Here is a 22,882-nt window from a genome sequence, read left to right on the forward strand (position 1 = left end):
AATCATAACAGTGTTCTACATGTACAGCACACTGATGACGTCAGCTCATGTGAGGTCCCGACTCAGCTGATGAGGTTCTTTGTTGCATCTATCTGCATTGTCCTGTGTAGCCTCTAGACAAACACTGTTTTCATACAACACAATACACTGAACTCGTATCTTACACCAATCATAACAGTGTTCTACATGTACAGCACACTGATGACGTCAGCTCGTGTGAGGTCCCGACTCAGCTGATGAGGTTCTTTGTTGCATCTATCTGCATTGTCCTGTGTAGCCTCTAGACAAACACTGTTTTCATACAACACAATACACTGAACTCGTATCTTACACCAATCATAACAGTGTTCTACATGTACAGCACACTGATGACGTCAGCTCATGTGATGGCCCGACTCAGCTGATGAGGTTCTTTGTTGCATCTATTCGCATTGTCCTGTCTAGTCTCTAGACAAACAATGAGTTCATACAACACGATACACTGAACTTGTATCTTACACCAATCATAACAGTGTTCTACATGTACAGCACACTGATGATGTCAGCTCGTGTGATGGCCCGACTCAGCTGATGAGGTTCTTTGTTGCATCTATTCGCATTGTCCTGTCTAGTCTCTAGACAAACAATGAGTTCATACAACACGATACACTGAACTTGTATTTTACACCAATCATAACAGTGTTCTACATGTACAGCACACTGATGATGTCAGCTCGTGTGAGGTCCCGACTCAGCTGATGAGGTTCTTTGTTGCATCTATCTGCATTGTCCCGTGTAGCCTCTAGACAAACACTGTTTTCATACAACACAATACACTGAACTCGTATCTTACACCAATCATAACAGTGTTCTACATGTACAGCACACTGATGACGTCAGCTCGTGTGATGGCCCGACTCAGCTGATGAGGTTCTTTGTTGCATCTATTCGCATTGTCCTGTCTAGTCTCTAGACAAACAATGAGTTCATACAACACGATACACTGAACTTGTATCTTACACCAATCATAACAGTGTTCTACATGTACAGCACACTGATGATGTCAGCTCGTGTGATGGCCCGACTCAGCTGATGAGGTTCTTTGTTGCATCTATTCGCATTGTCCTGTCTAGTCTCTAGACAAACAATGAGTTCATACAACACGATACACTGAACTTGTATCTTACACCAATCATAACAGTGTTCTACATGTACAGCACACTGATGATGTCAGCTCGTGTGATGGCCCGACTCAGCTGATGAGGTTCTTTGTTGCATCTATTCGCATTGTCCTGTCTAGTCTCTAGACAAACAATGAGTTCATACAACACGATACACTGAACTTGTATTTTACACCAATCATAACAGTGTTCTACATGTACAGCACACTGATGATGTCAGCTCGTGTGAGGTCCCGACTCAGCTGATGAGGTTCTTTGTTGCATCTATCTGCATTGTCCTGTGTAGCCTCTAGACAAACACTGTTTTCATACAACACAATACACTGAACTCGTATCTTACACCAATCATAACAGTGTTCTACATGTACAGCACACTGATGACGTCAGCTCGTGTGATGGCCCGACTCAGCTGATGAGGTTCTTTGTTGCATCTATTCGCATTGTCCTGTGTAGTCTCTAGACAAACAATGAGTTCATACAACACGATACACTGAACTTGTATTTTACACCAATCATAACAGTGTTCTACATGTACAGCACACTGATGATGTCAGCTCGTGTGATGGCCCGACTCAGCTGATGAGGTTCTTTGTTGCATCTATTCGCATTGTCCTGTCTAGTCTCTAGACAAACAATGAGTTCATACAACACGATACACTGAACTTGTATTTTACACCAATCATAACAGTGTTCTACATGTACAGCACACTGATGATGTCAGCTCGTGTGATGGCCCGACTCAGCTGATGAGGTTCTTTGTTGCATCTATTCGCATTGTCCTGTGTAGTCTCTAGACAAACAATGAGTTCATACAACACGATACACTGAACTTGTATTTTACACCAATCATAACAGTGTTCTACATGTACAGCACACTGATGACGTCAGCTCGTGTGATGGCCCGACTCAGCTGATGAGGTTCTTTGTTGCATCTATTCGCATTGTCCTGTGTAGTCTCTAGACAAACAATGAGTTCATACAACACGATACACTGAACTTGTATTTTACACCAATCATAACAGTGTTCTACATGTACAGCACACTGATGATGTCAGCTCGTGTGATGGCCCGACTCAGCTGATGAGGTTCTTTGTTGCATCTATTCGCATTGTCCTGTCTAGTCTCTAGACAAACAATGAGTTCATACAACACGATACACTGAACTTGTATTTTACACCAATCATAACAGTGTTCTACATGTACAGCACACTGATGATGTCAGCTCGTGTGATGGCCCGACTCAGCTGATGAGGTTCTTTGTTGCATCTATTCGCATTGTCCTGTGTAGTCTCTAGACAAACAATGAGTTCATACAACACGATACACTGAACTTGTATTTTACACCAATCATAACAGTGTTCTACATGTACAGCACACTGATGATGTCAGCTCGTGTGATGGCCCGACTCAGCTGATGAGGTTCTTTGTTGCATCTATTCGCATTGTCCTGTCTAGTCTCTAGACAAACAATGAGTTCATACAACACGATACACTGAACTTGTATCTTACACCAATCATAACAGTGTTCTACATGTACAGCACACTGATGACGTCAGCTCATGTGATGGCCCGACTCAGCTGATGAGGTTCTTTGTTGCATCTATTCGTATTGTCCTGTCTAGTCTCTAGACAAACAATGAGTTCATACAACACAATACACTGAACTCGTATCTTACACCAATCATAACAGTGTTCTACATGTACAGCACACTGATGATGTCAGCTCGTGTCAGGTCCCGACTCAGCTGATGAGGTTCTTTGTTGCATCTATCTGCATTGTCCTGTGTAGCCTCTAGACAAACAATGTGTTCATACAACACAATACACTGAACTCGTATCTTACACTAATCATAACAGTGTTCTACATGTACAGCACACTGATGACGTCAGCTCATGTGATGGCCCGACTCAGCTGATGAGGTTCTTTGTTGCATCTATTCGCATTGTCCTGTCTAGTCTCTAGACAAACAATGAGTTCATACAACACGATACACTGAACTTGTATCTTACACCAATCATAACAGTGTTCTACATGTACAGCACACTGATGACGTCAGCTCATGTGATGGCCCGACTCAGCTGATGAGGTTCTTTGTTGCATCTATCCGCATTGTCCTGTCTAGTCTCTAGACAAACAATGTGTTCATACAACACGATACACTGAACTCGTATTTTACACCAATCATAACAGTGTTCTACATGTACAGCACACTGATGACGTCAGCTCATGTGAGGTCCCGACTCAGCTGATGAGGTTCTTTGTTGCATCTATCCGCATTGTCCTGTCTAGTCTCTAGACAAACAATGCGTTCATACAACACAATACACTGAACTCGTATCTTACACCAATCATAACAGTGTTCTACATGTACAGCACACTGATGACGTCAGCTCGTGTAAGGTCCCGACTCAGCTGATGAGGTTCTTTGTTTTATCTATCTGCATTGTCCTGTCTAGTCTCTAGACAAACAATGTGTTCATACAACACGATACACTGAACTCGTATCTTACACCAATCATAACAGTGTTTTTCATAAAATTTTATTTTTAAGGATGTTAAATGTTTATTTCTTTTGTGCAATTGGTTCTGTTACAGTATTGTTTTTATGAAAATTGCGCTTTAAAGTTCCACTTGGAAATTCAGATTTAATTATTTAAGGTCGTCGAATTCTCAGAAGTATCAAATATGTTATATTGTAATGTGACGTGATTTTATGAGGGAAAACTACAATTTAAAAACATTTTACGGAATACTGATGGGACCCTTGGAAGAGTGTTCACTATGCGTTTAAACACCATCTGGTTTGGTGTTTATACTTTAATGTATTTAATAGCTTTTTATTCGAATCATCTAACAACTTGCGGGGACATTAAACTTATTGTAAGTGACGTTCATTTGTCTAAAATAATGCCTGATGTAATAGATGCAAAACAGTTAAGGTTAGATTTGAGCTGTTTCAGGCCTATAACGCGAAGAACTAAAAGATGAACAATCTAAAATTCCATTAGTAATTTGTAAGGCTGACATTACAGTGTTCTATAAATAAGAAATGCTCCTAACGAGAGTGGTACAGTTTCAAATAAGATTTCATGTAGTTTTATGTGGGAATAGTTATCGCAAATCCTATGTAGGTGGAGAAGGATATATACGGGACTAGGGCTGTCTGTGAAAAGTCGTGTCAAATGATAAAACCATCATGTTGTCGTATGCATTTTGTAAAACTCTTGAAATTATCGTAGCAAATGATTTTTTTATGATTGTTTGCTGCTGAAGTCTTTGTTTGAGCTGAGACTTATTATAATCCATAGTAAAACTGAAGTATGATTTTTATTTTTATTTTCAGAGTCAAGTTTTCTAACCATTTCTGTTATTTCATAACACCATTTTAATGGATAATAAATATAAAGTAAAATATTTAAACAATTTTGAATGGTAATGTGATTCATTTCTTTTGAGAAACCTATTTCCCACAATAACTATTCGCATTAACTCTGAAATATATTTCCCTTTACATCTAGTGTATATATAGAGCAAAGCAGATTTTCTCAGACTGGCAGAAGCTGTATTTGGCTGCAGCAACATGTTTTAATATGTAAACTCGCCAACATTGCACCATATGCACTCGTAATTCATTGAATCTATACTGCAGATACCGCATTTAGCATCCTAGTGTTGAACTCGGCTGATATCTGTGCTGGGTAGATATGCAGTACAGTTCATAGATATGTAGATAAAACATCTATTTCAAGTCTGATAAGCAGAAGTTGACAAGCATTTTTGAAAGTTAGAAAATATATTAATAAGTATCATTATGAATAGAGAAAGTCAATAAAACGAATTTTTTTTTACCATTTGTAATACCATTGAATAAATAATAGGGGGGACCACTGTGGACTCTAAAAAATACATTGGGCCTGAATTACCATTAGGTCTTACCATTAGGAAATGGTTGCTTCATTATGAGAATTTTCGTTATAATACGTATCTAAAAAATTAAAACCGAAAATAATTAAAATATTTTGAGTTGAAGTCTTTCAAAAGTGCCTTTGTACCCTCGTGGACATAGTTGTAAGTGTTGCATACTGACGATCTCTACAAACTCTGCAACTATGTAGCCCAAACTAACTTCTACCCTGAGTTTGTCGTCCAAATGCCACCTCATATATTAGTATTCGACAAACACAACTTTGCTGCAAATTCTATTTCCTTGTAAAATTAAAACCTGGTTCTTAAGCATTGTTTGGGGTTAAACAAATAATTACATTTTGAGTAATTCATTTTTATTACAGACTAAAAAGAAAACTGTAGTAGAATTAATTTTCAGACCCTTTTTTGGACCTTACATTTATTTAGTACAGTTAACGTTAATTTATTTAGTACAGTAAATAGTGTGTTATTGATTTTTAGTGGACATAGTTTGAATTTAATACAGTTTTAAAATATGTCAGTTAAATTTAAAACCACTAATTATAATTTTATGATGAAATTAATTCATACAAAACAATAACATAGGATTTGGAAATATGTTTAACGATTTCTATCAGTTATTTACCATGCATTAGGCTGAAGATATAAACTTAAAAGATAGGTTGCAATCTAGTGCGTGTGGAATAATTTGTATACCCAAATATACAACCATTTATTACATGTAATCTTTAGATAATAAATAACACATAATTCAAAAAGTCTATTATACTCAACTTCCAGTAGAAAACACTTGATGCAAATACATCCGTTCAAACTGGTTTAATAATTAAATTTACTTAAGAGAAGAAAACATAAACACAAATTAAGTCCATAATGTAATAGAGAGGAGTATAAAAATTGACAATATTTAGCTATTTTAATTGTGATTCTATGATGTGTATACGAGTTGTATTCTTATGAAATACAAAATATGTAAAGTAAAACTTTGCTTGTAGAAAATAACTCATTTAACATTTTTGTTACGCTAATTAATTGTTTATTATTTTAACTTTCTAAAAATGCAATATTTTTTTTGAACAGCCGATTAGGTGATGCTTTCGGAAGTCTAATTATAATTAATTGTAAATAAATATTCTCAGAATCCCCGTGTGCTTTTACCTCACAGTTAACGTTTGAATAAACCACCTCTTCATAGTTGCATGGTGAATTAGTTCAATTTAAACAATAAGTACGCTACATATACGTTTCAACAAATGTTATATATTATGTTTAATGTCACATGAAACAAAAGGGGAGCTTTAATTTTGGTAGAAAATAAGGTGTAAACGCTGATTTAATCTTCTAATGCTCCTGACAGATTAAATTCTGAATGTGATTTGAATTTGCAAAAAGGAAACCCGTTCGTGCGAGGAACGAGGCAAAACTTTACTCATAATGTTTACTTGTAAAAATTTTTTTCGTCTGTAAAAGAATTAAATTGTTGGTTAGTCTTTATAATTTCACCACGTATACAATACATACAATTTTTTTATGCCTTCCGCAAAATATTTTTTTACTCGTCGCAATCATTTTATTTTACCGCGTTCCCGTATTTCAACCAAACAACACAAAAAGTTTGATTGTATTAGGCACTCAATACGATGCTTGAGAACCATCTTGAGAACACGTCTGCAACACTTAAATATACGTACTACGACTACGATCAGCTGTTTATTCGTTATTCCCTTTGAACATTGATTGATACAACGGTATACTATAACCTAACCTATAAACCTGGTTTGCGTGTTAAATTATCGTTCAGCGCTTGAATTTAACCTAACGTAAAACGTGTTGTTAAGTGACATATTAAGCCAAATGTGTGTAAATAATGAACACAGTGACATTGATTACAAACCTGTTTTTGCGTGTCGACATAAACATTCATCAGATTGTAATTCATCTTGTTTGTTCAATTTCATTAAAATTTTTATTTGCTAATTTGTGAAACAACTTCCAATAGGTTTTGTTTTTGTGAGATGATTAGATTTAGGTTTCAGTTTGTTAGCTAGCGAAACTGCATAGTAAAAGTTTACCTTTATTTACATACAATTGCCCATTATTTATACGTTTTATAGCAACTGTAAGAAAAATATAATGTATAAAAGAGCGCAAAGTATCTTTGCTGCACTCAATAAACCTTCTCGCCGCATTTCTGTCACGTGCAGCAAAGTGAGAATGAGTCTTTGCGAAATAGTGCAATTTCCAAAATTCCATCCGATAATTTTACAATTCAATTTATCGATGTAACATAAAATATGCGTTCCCCCACTATAACATATCCTTGGTTAAAATATCAGTGTTTAGTACAGACATTAGTATTTTACAGGATATTCATTGAAGGCTTCATCCTATGACGGTAGTTTTCATTGTATAACTATCTAAATTCACATTGGTAGTATGATGTCTTTTACTTTTACTTTTACTTCTTAGTCGAAAATACTACGCATACAGAGTTTATCCTGTACTTAGCCTCTCGTATTGCTTTGCCAAATTAAATTCCACTACATTCCACTATAGCATTTTGAAATCCATGTTATATTTTCCGAGGTTGAAAAGTAAATTAATTTGTTTATTTTTCAGAGGCTCATCGCGCGCTGGAGCTATTAGAAGACTACCACTCCAAGCTTATCAAGCCCCAGGATAAGCAGCTACGTCTGGCCATCGAGAGGGTCATCCGCATCTTCAAATCTCGTCTCTTCCAAGCTTTACTAGGTCAGTTAATTTGCTATAAGGTTTGCAACTTAAAACACCTGTAAGAATCAAGCCAAGAGGCTAAATTAAGAAAAAGTAAGTGTGCAATAGTTAAACGTGTTAAAACACTTAACTGTCATCATTGCAGCCACGTAAATGATCAGTTAGTTGAAATATCTAGGAGCTCACCTAGGCACGTCATATACAATTGATATGTGATGCCAGATACCATAATATAGAAGATATACTCTATGGCCGTGGGCCTTGTTTGAATTTAGCAAACTCTAAAAGAGAAGTCTGAAATAAACCTCTAATTATGTTGTTGTTATTTTATTTTTGTCTTAACCAGGGTGTCCACAAAAATTTTTTCGTTAATTTCCATGACTTTCCATGACTATCCATGACCATTTACAATTGATTTCCATGACTCACGAACTTTACACGCAAATTATTATATAACATACACACACAAATAATACTGCCTGGACATGTTATTTTGCAGAGAATACTGAAATATGTAATAACAGATAACGATGGAGTACAATAGGTACAACAATGAACTAAAACAAACCGAAAACTCATAAAATAATACAACTGTAATGAATTGAATTGTGGAACATTTGTGAAAAATACTGAAAAATGCTACAACAGTCCGGGTTACAGCTGACTAGAGCATTGAATGGTCCCCTCAAATCCATCCATAATTGGATATTTCCATGACTTTCCATGACTTCTTGCCTATTTCCCTGACTTTCAATGACCAAAATTTTTTTTCCATGACTTTCCATGACTATCCCTGACTTTCCAGAATGTGGACACCCTGTTAACTAATAATATAAATGATGTGGTACAGGTGTTATTAAATACAATGTTTGATGAAATAAGTGGTTACAAAAATTCTCGAGAGGTGGGGATTCGTGCAGACTGAATCAAAAGATTTCTTTGAATTTATGGAAGGCAATAAGTTAAAATGTAGATTGAGTAATAATGTGGAAACACTATTTTAGTAAGATGATTAATTTTTCTTTTCTATTGCTATAATTTGAAATATGGAAGTAATTTTAGTTCCAAAATGGATCCTGGAAATGTCTATAGTTTGAGTTAATAATAAATGGAATGTTCTCACCAATCTTCTGTAATAATAATTTTCTTCTGAATAATGTAGGTCTAAATTCTTCTTTCTTCAGTTTATTTGGATATTTTGACAATACTTTATTTTATAATTTCACAATTTATTTCACAACTATTAGTTTCTGTATGTTCTCCTTGGATACTGCACTGTCACTGTTCATTGATGTAAATCATTTCTTAAATTATGGGGTTCACATAAATAAAAACATGGTTGATTTTTTTGATAATCTTGAACCCAGAAGCACTGTATTTTAAATGGAGGAATTGTTTTGAAAAATAATTTTAAATGAGCCAATGAATAAATTTTGATTATAAATTATATATATGTTGAGACAATATGTTTTTCCTAATATTAACAATGAACATGAATGGATTAAAAATATAACAAGATATAGTTTGGAATTTAATTAGGCCTAATGACTATATTTGTAAACATTAGTTTTTGAGTCATTGCAACTCTTAGCAGAAGCAAAGTCCTGTCGTTATAACCCCCGATGTAATTGTATACAATTACTTATGGACAAGTTTGCTACTCTTCATTTATATTGTAGATTGAAGATTGAATCCACCTGGGGCATACACCATGCCTTTTTGTTTGAGTTTTGGCCAATGGTCATACAGTCGCATGACGATCTGGGCTCTGTCCCCAAATCTTCCAAGATTTCTTAAAGAATTATCATACACAAAAAAATTTAACAAAGCTTACTCTTTAAAGAAAAGTTGCATGCTATTTCCATTATATAATTCTCTGCTTTAACGATAAAGATTTGTTGTAAGGCGTCTTCCAATTCGGAGAATTTCCCCAAAAGAAGTAGATATTGAAGAAGTCACTATTGCAAGATTTATCTCTGGGATCGCTGAGGATTTTGAGTCAGTAAAGACCAAAACGCCGTTTGTTTTAATTTTAATACTCATTCCGTACGCACTATAACAATTTTAAGATTACTGAATCTGAAATCTGAATCCAACTTTGAAAAAACTTATATTTCAATGCACTCTTAAAGTAATACGAACTACCTTGAAAAGGGGGATAATTTCAACGGTGTGGGGTGTATTTATTATTTTTGTTTGCCATCCATTTGATTGTGTAAATCAAATATGCTAATATAAAAAAAGACAGCTTATAAGACAATGTATTTAGTGTAATACATGTTCGCTCTCTAAAACGTAAATATTAAACACTCTACACAATAACGCCCTTTCGTTATTCTTTTGAAGAATAATTAAAATCACTTTAAATTGCTTACTATGATTATCTGATCCTTTAATTTGAATTTTTTTCATTGTAGAGGTAAAGTCATTAAGAAACATAGATTTGTGTCATTCGTAGCAGTAAAATTATCACTCAATAATTCAACGTTATATTTAGGCCTACTAAGAGTGAAACTATATTTAACACTTGTATTTAAATTTGTAAGCAATGTTGGTATTTAACAGTTGTCATTTAACGTCTTTATTCTGCCATTTTTTGTTTGATATAAAAATTAGTTTTTTTACAATAAGTTGTTCTTTCATATGGTTTATTGTGGAGTGAGCTGGTCTAGTGGTAGACCGTAGGATTTCGGCTCCTAGGTCCCGGGATAAAATCCCGCCTATAACCAATGGATTTTATCTAATTGATAATGTCGCCTTTTAGACCTAGCCTGAAGTAATGTATGGGCTGATTAATAAGTCGGTCAAAAACAGCACAGTATAGTGGTAACTTAATAGAACTTCTTTTCATTCCAATCAGCTACAACCTACAACTACAACACGCGGACGGGATTGAAATGTCTAGTCTACCTCACAGCATTGTGTCTATAGTGAGAGCTTTAAGTGTGTCTACATTAATTAGATCGCAGCCCCTTGACGCACATTTTGTCACTCCGCTCTCTATTCTTCCCTGTTGGGAAATTAACCATTTCAACAAACTGCCGCTATTATACGTGATTTATCAGACGGTACAAAAGGTAGTCGTTTGCAGTGAATTGCTAGGTTGTGAGTTGTAACAATTACCGGGATTTACTATCAGCTGTTTGTTCATGATATTTGGAATTAATCAAACTACTGCTTTAGCTAAACCATAGACTTTGAATACTGCCGTGGTAAGCAAAAAGGCCGTATCAACATAAATGACGAATCTGAGAAAATGGATGTTTTGTCAAAGCCAGTCAGAGTCATGTTTTTTCGATTTAATTTAACCGGTTAACCGAATTCAATAATTTTTTTTTCAAACTACTTCTTTTTCAATGTAGGAGACTATGAATATATTTTTATTAATGTATAATGATACATTCATATTTTTTAATCCAGTTACCCTTTTTACTGTTAACGTTTTTTAGGCCAAAAAGCCGTATCTCAACTTACCTTTTTTTGGCTTAGGAAAATGTCTTTTAAGAAACAAAATTTTCCCATGCCAAAAGGAGGTAGGTTGTGATACGCCTTTTTAGCCTAGTAAACATTAACAGTAAAAAGGGGTCAATCACCAATAAAAGGTACTTAGAATTAAACTATATATATTAAACTTGGAAAGAAGGTATATCTACATTTATTCTACACGTATGTAATATTTGGTAACGATTAAAAAATATTTACCTATTTTATAAACAGAAAACTGCCGTAAAAAGCTAATTTCATTTTGTTGACCCGGGTCAATCACCAATATAAAAGGTACTTAGAATTAAACTATATACATGAAACTTGGAAAGAAGGTATGTCCACATGTATTCTACACGTATGTTAAATTTGGTAACGATTAAAAAATATTTATCAGTTATACCTTCGTTCTAAGTTTCATGTAAATAGTTTAATTCTAAGTACCTTTTTTAGGCGATTGACCCGGGTCAACAAAATAAAATGAGCTATTTTGGCAGGTTTTTAGTTAATAAAATAGATAAATATTTTTTAATCGTTACCAAATTTAACATACGTGTAGAATACATGTGGATATACCTTCATTCCAAGTTTCATATATATAGTTTAATTCTAAGTACCTTTTTTAGGCGATTGACCCGGGTCAACAAAATAATACCCCCGCCGCAGCAAACCTGCCGTCTAAGCGAATTTCCATTTGGCCGAATTGATTTTCAATTGATCTATTTAAATAATATTAGGTTTAACGAGTACCTAGGTTTGCTGCTACAGGGAAACTAATAAAGTAGTGTGTTTTTAGTAAAATATTTATAGCTTACTATAAAATAAATAAATTTGCCAAGTTTGATCAAAATATATCTATAAACAAGCAAACTACAACATTTTACAATATTCTCCATAAAAATAACATGGGAATTTTAAATTTACCATTTTTTTAGTTTTCTCCGTAACCAATAACCGTACAAAAACACTTTGATATACTGAATTGTTTGTTTTTTTAAGCTCTTTAAGAAGGTTTAGAGAAAAATTGGGAAATTTTGTGTTTTGAGGGTAAGAAGTGAGAAAACCCAATTTTTACCCCATAAAACCCCCCATAAAACCCTGTTCTCATGGTCCGATCATGCTGGATCGCGAACTCATTCAAGTTTATCCCGCCTTACACCTTCAAACCAAATTTCATCAAAATCGGATAAAAAATACTCAAGTTATCGTGTTCACGGACACATATATATATATATAAATCTATATATATACCTATATATATATATATATATATATATATATATATATACATATATAAAAATTTGAACGAATGGTGTTTTTGGCCTCTGGGGACATTAAAATGAAAAAGTAAATCGGTCCCGGGCCTAAGTCTTACCATGAGACCTACGGTAATAGCTACTTCCCTATAGGGAAATTCGCTAAAATGAGCTATTTTGGCCGGTTTTTAGTTAATGAAATAGATAAATATTTTTTAATCGTTACCAAATTTAACAAACGTGTAGAATACATGTGGATATACCTTCTTTCCAAGTTTCATGTATATAGTTTAATTCTAAGTACCTTTTATTGGTGATTGACCTGGGTCAACAAAATGAAATAAGCTTTTTACGGCAGTTTTCTGTTAATAAAATAGGTAAATATATTTTAATTGTTACCAAATTTAACATACGTGTAGAATACATGTGGATATACCTTCGTTCCATGTTTCATGTAAATTTCTACATTCAAAGTGGTTTTTTTTCTAAATATATTGAATTTGTTGACCCGGATCAACAAAATAGGGAGTCCTACTGAAAACAGCCTATTGGATACTTTCCCTCCAAGTTGTTTTTTTGTAAAATTCATTTACCACCTAACAACAAGATATTAATGTGATGTATAGAGTATGTAAAACAGAAATTATAGGAAGGTCTTCAAAATTTAATGTTTTGCTTTCCTATGCATTTTAATGGTAAAATTTTGAACCGTAAGTGGATTTGGGCGAGACTATACTAACAGCCATTCTTTTGTAACGGATGGGACAATCGCTCTGTGTTTTTTGCTATAAAGAAAGCTTTATAAGCTAAATACTCGTCATAGAGTGAAATCTTACCTTATAAATGGTTGCAGAAATTGTTAATCTAAATCAATATGCTTTTCGTTTTTGAGAAAACAGATATGGAAAGGATCTGAATAAGTTAGAAAAAGCGTAACGGATGGGACACATTTTGGAAGTGAGGTCTGAGGTCTTACCTTTAATGGTAATATTCCAGCTCTGTCCATGGCTTTAACACAATATGAAAAATACCATATTTTAATCACATTGCATAGTTTACTAATATCCATGGGTTTTTATTATTGCATTTGACATTCTCTGTCAAAAAATGATGTTTCTATGTAACGGATGGGACACCAATTTGTAACGGATGGGACGAGTACCCTTACTCAGGTGATCTAGGCCATAAATAATGCAATTTTCTTAACAACAAATTAATGTGATTAATTGTAATAACTAATTAGTTTATTATAGGTTGAAAAAAAAAGTTTTTTAAAAGTAAAAACCACTTTTTAATCACATACTTTTTTGTAAAAAAAACCTGTACATTTTTCTCTTAAATCTATTTTGATGCCTCATAAAGTTCTTGGATCATGTCCATTATCTCTTCCGCCATTCCAAAATGTCTGTTGGATACAGGGTATGGGGGTACATCTATTTTACACAACATGTCATTTGGCGTTAGAGTCTGGATGTCTGGCACTGTCGGCCAAAAAAACTTAGTACCACTTTTGTGCATAAAATTTACAGACATAAAGTTTTCATCTCGTCTCTCGATAACACCTGTAACAATTTAGCATTAATTAGGCTTAATTAATTGTAATACATGTAGTACACTATAATTCTTTCTTTACAAAGTGTTTCAGAAATCTAGGCTATATTTAACAACAAACGTCACTAACTTATTTTAGGTTTATAGGCCTATATTTATATTTTTGAAAAAAAAACTTTCTACTTTTAGCTAGCCTATTTAATTTTTTTAACTTAACAATGTAAAACCCTTAAGTGTTACCTACCTGGATACCAGTCATCATAGACCACAGCAACCCAGTCTCCCTCTTCCACATCGTCATCGTCTGTCTTGTTACACACTGGAATATCGGAAGAAAGGTCATCATATATTTCTGGAGTAGATGGAAATTCCTCAACATCCTCGAGCAGGGCTGGCCATGATTCATCTTCTGACGAGGAGTACACATCATTATATCTCAATCTGTGCTTTGCTTTAGGTTGTAAAACTTGAATTTTTACCTTCTTTGATACACATGATCTCTGAGCGTATACATGCGTTTCGTCTGCTCTCTGGAAGCAGTGGTAGGACTGTATCCCAGGAATTTCCATAGCCTTACTAAATCTCAAATCTAAGAAGGCTTCGTTTCCTTCTACTTCCTCTTTTGGGATATACAGTACATTTATTTTGACGCATTCTTTTGTAGCACAATCATAGAAGTCCTTAGCAGAATTTACAAGAGCCTTCCTACTTTTTACTGCGATCCACACTTTACCTTTGACGATGCCCCCTATACCATCTACCGCACCCTTACCATGACTGGCAGCAAAGTGATTCCATGTCACTTTCATATTCAAATCATCCTCTAAAAAGCATAAATTGGATATCACGTACCTGCTTTTAAATTGTGCTGCGCAGTTGTCGGTAAACACATCAATTTCTTCAATGCTATTAAAGATGTCATGGCTATTAAGAATGGCTTTAAAAAAAGTCCAAACAGAGTACTTAGAGTGTGACAGATCATCACTCACAACAGCATAAGAGGTAACTTTATCCTTACCCCATATTACACAAGTGAAAATTGCAACTTGTTTGTGGTGCCAATGTGCACTTTGTATTTCATCTTGATGTATTATTGAGTAGTTCTCTGCAAAATCAAACTGGACAACACATTTTTTATCAGTAACACTCTTTTTTAACTTCTCAAAATGTTCATGCTGTGCGTTCTTAATAAAGGAATGAGTTTTAAATTTGGGGAGGAGGCTGTTGCATTTGTTAATGGCATCCTCTATGGAAGACACATTTTCAACAAGAGTAAGATGGTTATTAACCTCTTGCCACTCTTTCCATTTAATGTTTGATTCTGCTTCAAATTCTCGTGGTACAATACCAAATATGTCAGTTGTGCACTCTTTACAAATATTTGTCATACACTCCTCTTTGGAAGTGTCACAGCACACATTCTCAAGTAAATCTTTATAGCTTTTAGGGAAATTTGAACCCTGAAAGTGTTTTGCAATTGAATTGGTAAGTGAGGCGAAATTGGCATGGTATTTACAAACACACACATTATGTGGTGTTTCTGACACTAACAAAACATGTTGTGGACGTAGCTTATAAAACTTGCTTTTTGAAATAATGTTCTCCTCATTGTCCATTTTAAACATCTCATAAGCTTCACTTACAGTGACTAACATGTGCCGTATTTGGATCAAAGTTCGTTTCCCAGTAACAGGGTCTTTAACAGATTTTTTGTCCCGTTTACCGGGAGCTTGTCTTGAAACCTTATCGTTTTCATAGTAGGCAAGAACTTTCTCTTTTGTTTCTTCATTAATAAAACGTTTCCCAGGAGAAACATGTACACTACTAGGAAAAATGTTTTTAACTAGCCCTTCTTTTTTCGCATCGTTGATAAATTCTTTAATAACAGCAACTTTTTTAGAGGGGCTGTAAGGAAGAGAGTGCTTCAGTTTTTTTACAGCCTTTCGCAACGTGTGTGTACATTTATAAGTACCAAGTCTTGTGGAATTCTGACCAGTTGGTGTCCCTTCATTTGCAGATAGTTTCTTCCTCTCTCTAGCTGCTCTTTTTCGCAGTCGCTCCTTTTCTCTATTTGCTTTCAACAAACTTGGGTCAGAGAGTCTTTCAGTCTTTTTTTCAGCTCTTTTGGCTTTATTCCTTTCCCTGTCCTTTAGTAAATAGTTTTCCCAAATCTCAGGATTATTTTTTTTCTTTTCCCGGCACTTGGCCATCCGATTGTTGTAGGTAGGCGCCATAACCTAAAAATACAATTATTATCTCAGCTTGTTTGGTAAAAAAACATTTTTTATGTTGGTTATAATATGTTTAGTTAGGCCTACTTATTTGGCTACTCTGTAAAATTGTCCTTAGCTTTACTTAAATTTTTGGCCTAAGCGGCTTATTTTTCAAATCAGACTGAAAAAATTAACACAATCTTATGTTCAATCCTAGTTAATAACTTTTAAAAACGATTAAAAGGGTGTATAATACCTCTTGTATTTGTTTGATTTACATTTGGTTTATCACTCAGTGGTTCATGGTATGTGCATAACCTCAAAACTATTTTGTTGCTAATAACTATACACCTAAAAACCCAATCCTTTTAATCATCATTAAATGTCCCATCCGTTACATGTCCCATCCGTTACATCAAATAATTGCTAAAATGAATCCCTAAAATTATAATAAAATATAAAGTAAATCTAGTACCCACTTAACCTTACTTTCCCAAATTAGGAATGTTTTTTCATTGCTATCACTGCTGTAAACATAACTTTTATATCTTTTCTGTAACGGATGGGACAACACGAATAGTAATTTTGTAACTAGAGTTAATTAAAAATCACAACTCACCTCAAAAAGATAATTTGGTCTTGGAAATCTTCCTCAGTCAACATCTAACATCTACATCAACTTTTGGTGGGAAACTGAATAATATGCTAACCTCAAAAATACAAAGATACACAAACTATCAGCTGTGCTGCCTCAAGTCAATCAGCTGTTTTGACAACAATAAAAAACCATATAATAAGAAACTTTAAGGAATATTTTTTAATTTTTCTTATTATTTAACTCTTTGTGTTCATAGTAGTCATAATTAAATATAAAAATATAACATTTTATATTTTATACTGTTAGTTACTTTAAAAAAAGAATGGCTGCTAAGCTAAAAAACAGTAAGGCAGAAATACTATTCCAGAAAGCCGTAACTGTTTTTTGCTTACTGTTTTCTGGCCAAGTAAACCAAAGTTACGGTGTTTTGACTTAGTATTTGCACATTTGTTGGTAGATACGGTAAATAACTAGTTTGATATCTCAAAAACGGCTTGAGATACGGTGTTTTCGCCTACATTTTTGGATTCCTCGACCTTCAAAACATAAAGGTTTGCACTTACCTCAAAATGTGATATTTTTGTAGTTGCTGCCTTTTAGCTTACGAGGGCAGAATAGTGCAAACAGACTTTTCATTATAAAACACCTTTTTAATTGTTTGCGCGTTTTACGCAATACAATATGCAGTTAACATATCCTCTCAAAGAATGTCGAATAGCAAAATGCACTATACGTAAACCGAACTAAAACAAATCCAAAACCTTTAAGTCTATTCAGCTGATCCGCAAGATGTCCGGTAATAGTGTTGTAACGGTTAATGTGCTGTAAAGACTAATTTTTAGGAAAACGCCTTTATAAACAGGTGCTTTTGCATTGTTTTAATAATAAAAAAAACACAATAACGGCTTAACTTCTCCAATCTAAAGTTTCTTTTACGACAAAATTAAATACTAATCCGTGCCTGATCCGTTAAACTGGTGATGCACTACCGTGTAATAAGTAATTTTATTTCCAAGTTAAATGTTAAGAATGGAATAATCGAGCTCCGGACGTATTAGTTTGGTTTGGTATGCTTTTTACCATACAAAACTGAAAGAGTAATTTATATTTTCCCCCATTTCCCCACAAACAATTACAGTAAGAAAACCTTAAATAGAAATAATAAATTATGTAGTGTACTAATCTTTGAGGAAATAGTGGGTACAGTGGGGTCCTTTAGGCAGATAGGAGGTAGAATTCAGTTATAAATGCCTAAACCAGCTTTAACATTTAAGGTACACTATCTACAAAGCGGTGAAAAAGTCTTAGTTTTAGGCTAGTCCATATTGTTGGGAGGTCTACTTAATTATTCAAAAATACAATATAAATATATTGTATTATTATAGACCGACCTTGGCTCATAGATAAACAAGTTTTCACTCTGAAGAGTTTCAAAGTGTTACGGAATGATGCGTCGAAGAGAGGTATGGATGAAAAGGTACGAGGGGGAGAGTGAGAGGGAGAGGGAGAGAGTGGGAGAGTGATAGGACGAGTGTTACATCTGAACTTCCCAGTTCCCGGCTTTGAGCAAAATTATCCCGCCACCGAGGAATTGTTCATGTGTGTGAAAATTGCTCTTTGAAAAGCCGCCTTTGTGGCTCGAATAACGGCATCTTTCGACCCGTCGATGACGAGCTGTGTAAAATGTTTAACAAACTTGTTTTTGGAGGTGTTTGCCTAATAAACCGTTAAGGGCAAGTTATACAAAAGCATCACAGAAATTTGAATTGTTCACATGATTGTACACTGTACAGATAAAAAAGAGAGTTGTTGGGATAGAAAATATTTACTCTAAACTTTTAAGTAAAAAATATACTTGGAGGTGTCACCTTTGATTATTATATTAATAATAAATGGTGATAGTGCCTGATTGGCTGTTAAAAGTGACTTTTACAAAATACATGAATGTAATTTCAAACGTTTTCTTTTGTGTACACAAATATTTGTGTGGTACTCAATTGGTTGTTACATGTTATTACTGCAAAATTGTCTTAGATTTGAATAGTTGGTTTGCGGACTGAATAGTTGGAGTCTATGGAAAGAGTGAGGATATGTTGGCTGTTGTTTGTGGCATACTTTGTGCCACAATTTGGTGATCTGGTCATGTGATTCAAGTTCCAGACCAAATCGTTCTTGTTGGAAACGTTAACTGAACGCATTATTTATTACAGAGGAGACAATTTACCGCAATTCACAGGCCCTAAGAGCCAGCTTTGATGAGAGTTGATTAATTAAGGCATTATAACACTCAAATACGTGGATTGTTCAACTTATTGAATATTTAGTATATAAGTCAACTGGACACAACGTTAACGAACATTTGAATTAATAATCAACAATAAATGACGGAATGAATGAAATAGTGAATTTGACTAGATGATCTGAAATTATATATTATTAAAATACTATTACTACGACACAATACCTCAAGGGGGTTGATGTTTACTTATTTATTGTTGGACATTATTTCAAATTTTAAGGGAAACATCTTTAAACAGGCAAAAAACAAATAAGTTTTGGTTACTTATTTTATCGTCTGTTCTACGAAAGCCAACCGTAATAGTTTGCCAATTAAACCTTATATCATTTATTGTTAATAGTCATAAAGAAAAAGCTTAATACATCCTTTCGTTAGAATTTTATATTCTAAGATAATTTTCTAAGCGAATCTTATAAGTTTTGCAGTAATAATAATTACCTATGAATAAGGATACAGCTAGACATTTTATTCAATAGTTAAAGTTGCTGCTTTTAATACAATTATTACTGTTAAAACACCAACCTCTTAACAAAGCCAAACAAAGTTTTTTAAAGACTATAACATCTTTTAGGCTACATAAACTACCGTATCAAAAACTAAGTGAGACAATATTATATAGCACACTCAAAAAGCTAATTTAAATATGCTAATTGTATTATTGAAGAGAAAAATTACTACAGATGGTCAATCGAAATTTGGTGTCTACACCAGTATTTAAAATCATTGCCACGACTTACAATAATAAAAAATAAAAAAAAAACTTTATTCATACTGCGAAACTGTAAACATAATTCATGGTTTACGGTAAAATTAACTATGTATATTTTTTCTTAAGGCTTTTTTAAAATTACGATATTTCTATTTATCCTCCTGCCCTCCATTAGGGACTAGGTCAAATTTCAGAGCGGTTGTGTTGTTGTGTGATCAGCTGTTGTCATTGATTTTTGTACATTCGAAGCTTGTCCTGCTACCTAGCGGCGTCTCCAGCAACTACAACAGAGGGTTGGCCCAAAGAGAACATTGTTTAAATAGCTTTGTTTATATTGTGGGAACATGCAGTACCTTCCTTATTAATATATTTGAAATTAATGCACCTTAATAGTATGCTAGCCTAGGCTGTTTTGGGGGTTTTCATAATTAACCATCGACCATATCCAAAATGTCTATATGGAAAAAAACCCACAATTTATATTTTAATTCGTAGCTAATTGCAATTTGGACAGCTTATTTGGGATTTTGACATTTTATAATGAAATAGAGGTTAGCAAAAATTGTATTTTGCAAATAATACCCAAACCATGCTTAGGCGTGGATTAGATAGGATGACTTAAAAGTGAATTACTTTATTTAAACGTGTATAGAGATTTAAATGTTTGAAGGTTGTATACAGGATGAACACGCAATTTGCCAACTTTATTCAGATAAACCTTCTCATAATGATGAAATAAAAACTTTTTCAACTTGAGCAAGGCCAAAGAATAATAACAAATTATTTCAAATGTTTTTAAAAACGGTATCTACACAAACTAGTGGTTCAGTAGTTCAAATCTCACTATAATTGTCAAATAAACGCATTTCATATTATCTATAATGTTAAAGTATTTGTTAGTACAAGCATTTTGGTGAAATCAGAATTTGGCTATTTTTATTAGTAAAAAAATTACGGCTCTTAATGTGAAAGAATTGGCATTAAATATTTTGAAAACCCTATGCTCTACTTTTCTTTAAAAAGCATATATCGATACTCCGATTAAAATCGTGCATTACCTATGAGCTAAGTCTTAATTTGATATTCAATATTACAAAAATTTACTAAATCTAAAATTTCAATATTAATACTTTTTTGAAAATATTTATTTACGTAGCCAACCAAATCTCTAAAATGATTCTATTTGGACATTTTTTTAAGTTTTGACCAAAGAAAATTTAAAAAATTTTTGTTTTCTTGGCATAATCGTAATATTGCATATTCAATTTTAACTTAGCTTATAAAGAATGTAGAATTTTAATGAGATAAGAAATAATTACAGTTTAATGAAACTATAGGGTATTAAAAATACAATGGTACAACTTTTTTACATAGAGATTCTCCATTTTTACCTAATAACAATAGTACAATTCGGATTCACTAATATGTTTGTACTAAGAAGAGCTTTAAAAGTGTAATATGACGTATGCATGTTTTGAATAATTGTGAGATTTGAACTAGCAAACCTCTGGTTTTGGTACATCCTGTATTCGAAAAACATTTAAAATATCTTTTGTTAATTTCTTGAGGTTATTTTAGTGGGAACAAAATTTCCATATCAGCATTTGGGTGCCCAACGGTTTGTCTAAAAATCAAAAGTGGACACCTTACGTGATTCTCCCTGTATTTATTTATTTGACCTTATATCATACAGGGTTGGGCAAATGTGCGGATACCCCTAATTAACTTTTTAATGGGTGACAACAGGAAAACTAAACTCCACATACCTTCATAAAAAATAAAACTGCACTTTTTGGACGGTATCCACATTTCTCCTGGGATCCCAAAATGGGGTATTTTGGGGGTAGCTCCAAAATTTTTAATGTAAAGCCCCATCGAGTGACACCTCATTTTAAAGGTCTTTATTAAAGAAGAATGTCAACGAAAACTAGAGGTCTCTATCTCAACCCAGTACGACATGGCGTTCATTTTAAATTTTCATCAGCCTGAGAGAAACTTTTAATGAAGTTAAATTGTACGATGAATTTTCAAATGACCGCCATGTCGTACTGGGTTGAGATAGAGACCTCTAGTTTTCTCAGATATTCTTCTTTAATAAAGGCCTTTAAAATGAGGTGTCATTCGATGGGGATTTACATTTAAAGTTATTGAGCTGCCCCCAAAATACCCCATTGCGGGGTCCCGGGCAAAATTGGGATACCGTCCAAAAAGTGCAGTTTTATTTGTTATGAAAGTATGTGGAGTTTAGTTTTCCTGGTGTCATTAAAAAGTAAAAAAAAGTAAAAAGTGTTAACTAGGGGTATCCACACATTTGCCCAACCCTGTATAATAATTTACACAGATTCATTACTCAGTGTGATGTGATGATAGCAAGTAGTCTTCTGTTTGCTGATGTAGCCCTTGTGTTTAACTGTCGAGTGACGTCACTACCTCATTAAGACTCTCTCTTTTGTCGTTTACCTCTGAAACCTAATCTTGTTATGCTCGTTAACTGACTTGTAACTTGTGTATCCTCTTGAGTATATTCTCAGTTTGACATTTATTGTAGGTTGAATTTTGTCTTTGTTTATACTTTGGTTTTAATTTTGCAAGACATTGGTTTATTTCGACCATAATAATTGAAACTGAATGTTGTACTTTGTGTGTAAAGAATTTACGTGATTTTGGTTGGAGAATAATATTTCGCTGATATATTCATACAATATTGAAAATAATAAAATTTTATAGGGTGATTAACCTATAAATCTAAAATTGATTAACACCCTAGTAACGGCATCGTCAGCTAGATTAGACCGACATATTTATATTATTCAAAAAAGGCTTCTATGACTAAAATCGTCTTATTGGAAAAACATATTGCATGAAAAATATAACTTTACATTATTACACTCAGGAACCATGGCTATAGTTATCTTATTTTTCCTAAACTCACGTTTTCCTTGTCTAATTCGT

At 33.8% G+C, this 22,882-nt stretch overlaps 1 protein-coding gene across 1 annotated transcript in view; it reads left to right on the forward strand.

Moving 5' to 3' along the window:
• Positions 1 to 22,882, forward strand: part of LOC128988457 (disks large 1 tumor suppressor protein-like) — a 1,201,819-nt gene that overhangs the window by 78,760 nt on the left and 1,100,177 nt on the right. The window contains exon 2 of the mRNA XM_054409756.1: positions 7,708 to 7,839. Within this exon, the coding sequence (XP_054265731.1) occupies positions 7,708 to 7,839 (132 nt within the window). The remainder of the gene's footprint in view (positions 1 to 7,707; positions 7,840 to 22,882) is intronic.

The sequence above is a fragment of the Macrosteles quadrilineatus genome, unplaced genomic scaffold, assembly GCF_028750875.1.
Source record: "Macrosteles quadrilineatus isolate MER2022 unplaced genomic scaffold, UCM_ALF_1.0 Scaffold_3__2_contigs__length_128488019, whole genome shotgun sequence".
NCBI classification, from domain to species: domain Eukaryota; kingdom Metazoa; phylum Arthropoda; class Insecta; order Hemiptera; family Cicadellidae; genus Macrosteles; species Macrosteles quadrilineatus.